Raw genomic sequence first — 3197 nt, 5'->3', positions numbered from 1 at the left:
CTTTTATGGGACAAATATATATTAGATTTAGAAAACTGTTCTCAAACTCTTTAGAGAGGCATCACATTTTTCTTTTTTTTTTATTTAATAATATAGCAATAAAAAGGCTGAGGTCTTTCACAAAACACCAAAGGAATCCAGTTGGGATAGCAAAGACCTTTGTTCAACTAGACATTCTGATATAAATGTGCAAAACAAATGTAAAACACTGAAACAAACATGCAAAGGCATCATTTCAAAATATAATTCTATGGGTAAAAATGATTCCTCTGTGTACTGTCTGCATTCCAATGCTAGACATGATGGGCCTTTAAAGTAAGAATATCACAAATGACAGGCGTTGCTGCACCCTATATGTCCACTAGAGGGAGGCTTCCTTGTCAAAAAGCAGCTCCCAAAGGGTTTAACTCTTCATTCTGCCCGTCAGCTCAAAAATCCCATCCATCTCTGTCAAGCAGGGGCTGTTTGGGGGAATATTGATGTTGTGTTTTCCTTTCCTTGATGATCAGACCCAGTGACCGGCAAAAACTTGTGACGCCAGTTCATTACTATTAACCATTATTAGACATGCAATGGTATTTCCCTTTTCTTCTTCTTCTTCTTTTTCTTCAAACATTCATACTGCTTCGAGAGCCAACCCCCGTTAAGTTTATGGGCTTTACTATTGTGGTGAAGACCACACTCAGTGAGGCAATGGCCCAGTGTTGCAAGCAACAAGCATCACCAGCCTCGCCAGGGAACCAGGCCTATAAAAGCGGGAGAGAGGGGGCTTGCCACTTCGGTTCCTACTCTAGCTCTCAGTGCAACAGCCACACGTGTCGAGCTCAGCCTTGGAAGCCCGTCCCATTCCCTTCATATCCCAGGAGGGAGGGAGGTGTGCAAGACTCTTTGTTACCTGCACCAGCCTACCTGCTGAGGAGCATAGTGGTTTTAGGATGTCTTTGAAGGGCAGAAACATCGGGGGAGGTTGGGGAGCAGCAGGGCCGCAAAGGCAGTAGGTGCTGGAGGGCCAGCGCGTTTTTTCTTTCTTTCTTTTTTTTTATTCTTATTTTTTCTGCCGTCCTTTCCTACCTGTCTGCAAGGGGGCAGCAGATGCGAATCGCTAATGAAGGCGGAGGGAACAGTGCCTTGAAGGAACCCTCTCACCCCAGTCACCTGGCAGCCCTGACCCTCTCTCAGGTTTCACTCCAGAGCATCATACCTGCGCCGCCCGGAGCCATGGATCCCCCGGGCTCGAACGCTTCCGAAGGGCTGCAGGGGCTCCGCGTCGCGGAAAACAGGCGATTTGCGATCATTTGGAAGGGTTAGGAAGAGAGAGAAAAGCGCGAACACCGTTTGTTACACTTTGATGGCCTCGGGACAAAGTGGCAACGATCATGCACAGACCCCCCCGACAGCGGAGCCTCTACGTTCTCATGTGTGTTGGCTTCATCTACCTCAAACTTGGGTGAGTTCCCCCCCTCCCCTTTCTTTCCTTCTTTCTTTCTTTCTTTCTTTCTTTCTTTCTTTCAAGTACCTGTTATTACATGCGCGGGCTGTTTTCCCTCACAAGCGCAAACCTGCGTGAAATCCAATGCGTCACTCTTGACAGATTTACAAGGAAGCGTCGCCAAGCCCCCTGACCTGCGACCCATAAAACGTGAAAAAAAAAAAAAAAAAAAAACTGCATTTGCGCAGATATGATCTATCTACCCGTCCTGTTCTGCTCAATAAACACGGGTGCAGCTGGGGCGCGTGCAAGTCGCGTCCCGTGCCAACACGTCGCAGGTCGCTGTCAGGGTACTGTTCGGTTCGGTTCACCTCGTGAGACTCCCGCTCCGTCGTCGAACCGGATTTGAGCCGCTGCTTCTGCTGCAGCTCCAGCTCGACACTGCATTCCTTCATTAATAGCGGCGGCATGAGTTGCGTGTCCACATTCCACTGGCCAGACGCCTGTTTTGCAACGCCTCACCTTCGTGCATAAACACAATCTGGACTTGCTGCACCTGAACCACGTCCGCCTGATGCACGATCGATCCTATGATGGGGCCAGAAAAGTAGGAACAGGTACTTGGTACTCTACTGCTTGGATTTGTTGGCGTTGTCGATGCAACAGATTTTTTTTTAATTTTTTTTTAATGGATTTAACTAAAGTAGAATTTAGAAATATTGGCTTTAATCACAGGAATGCATTGAATGCAAAACAGCTTATGTGCACACTCACTCAAGATTTATCACCCTTTTTTGAATTACAGTTATCAGTGATTTAGTGGCGCAGGTTTGGCTTTCTGCACCCTATAATAAAACAAGTATGATAATTGATACAATTACCAAACAGGACAGTGAAACTGTTACGCATCACAGTTTCTAGTAAATCGATTGCAACATAACACCACACACTATGTTTTTTATTTTTTTATTTATGTATCGCGCGCGCGCGCGCACACACACACACACACACACACACACACACACACACACACACACACACACACACACACAAAACAACATACAGTTTTACAGGTCCGTGCGCACCATCACGTGACAGTAGCCCCAAAAGCGTGCGGTAGGAGAGCTGTGTTTACTGACCCGGGAATGACAGCAGTCTGTCACTCTTCATTCGCGGCGGCTGCAGGTGTTGAGTGAGCGCAGCGATGCTCAAACGATAACAGTCCCTCAAAAACTCACCGAGCCGTAGAGACCAAATGTGCATGACCACCGTCCGCTCGGATTAAAAGTCGAACAGCAACAATTTCCTCTCATTAATATATGCATAGATATGTTTTCCTTAACGCTGGGTAACAGAGCTATTATAATACAGTGTTACAGTCGGAGCCACAAAAACGCACGTTCGAATCCCGCCACAGAACACAGAGACGCCTATAGAAACATTATAGGGCGACCGCAGGAAATAATAAGAATGTCATCGGAGCTCGAATTTGAGCCGCCGCATGGACGGATTTGTGTCTCGCGAGGAGCTGGAAACACGAGGAGAAGTGAGAGGACGCGACGCGTCGCGATCATTACAGCAAAATCTCCGCTCGTCATTCGGCCGCATGAAAACATTCCAGGGGTTCATGTGCGTTGTCAGATCAGACGTGTGTACGTGTGTGTGTGTGTGTGTGTGTGTGTGTGTGTGTGTGTGTGTGTGTGTGTGTGTGTGAGAGAGAGGGAGGGGGGGGGGGGATCATGACCAAACTCTGCTCAATCTGCCCCTT

General features: G+C 47.5%; 1 protein-coding gene across 1 annotated transcript in view; it reads left to right on the top strand.

The window, feature by feature from the left end:
- The first annotated feature begins 783 nt into the window (after nt 1-783).
- wnt7bb (wingless-type MMTV integration site family, member 7Bb) overlaps nt 784-3197 on the top strand; it is a 35245-nt gene continuing 32831 nt past the window's right edge. Inside the window, exon 1 of the mRNA XM_076038014.1 lies at nt 784-1447. Within this exon, the coding sequence (XP_075894129.1) occupies nt 1377-1447 (71 nt within the window). The 5' untranslated portion in view covers nt 784-1376. The remainder of the gene's footprint in view (nt 1448-3197) is intronic.

This window comes from Nelusetta ayraudi, unplaced genomic scaffold, assembly GCF_046127955.1.
Source record: "Nelusetta ayraudi isolate G7.1 ecotype Tasmania unplaced genomic scaffold, CSIRO-AGI_Nayr_v1 ptg000053l, whole genome shotgun sequence".
In the NCBI taxonomy this organism is placed as follows: domain Eukaryota; kingdom Metazoa; phylum Chordata; class Actinopteri; order Tetraodontiformes; family Monacanthidae; genus Nelusetta; species Nelusetta ayraudi.
The sequence above is the reverse complement of the archived record's forward strand: the minus strand, read 5'-3'. Positions and strand labels throughout refer to the sequence as shown.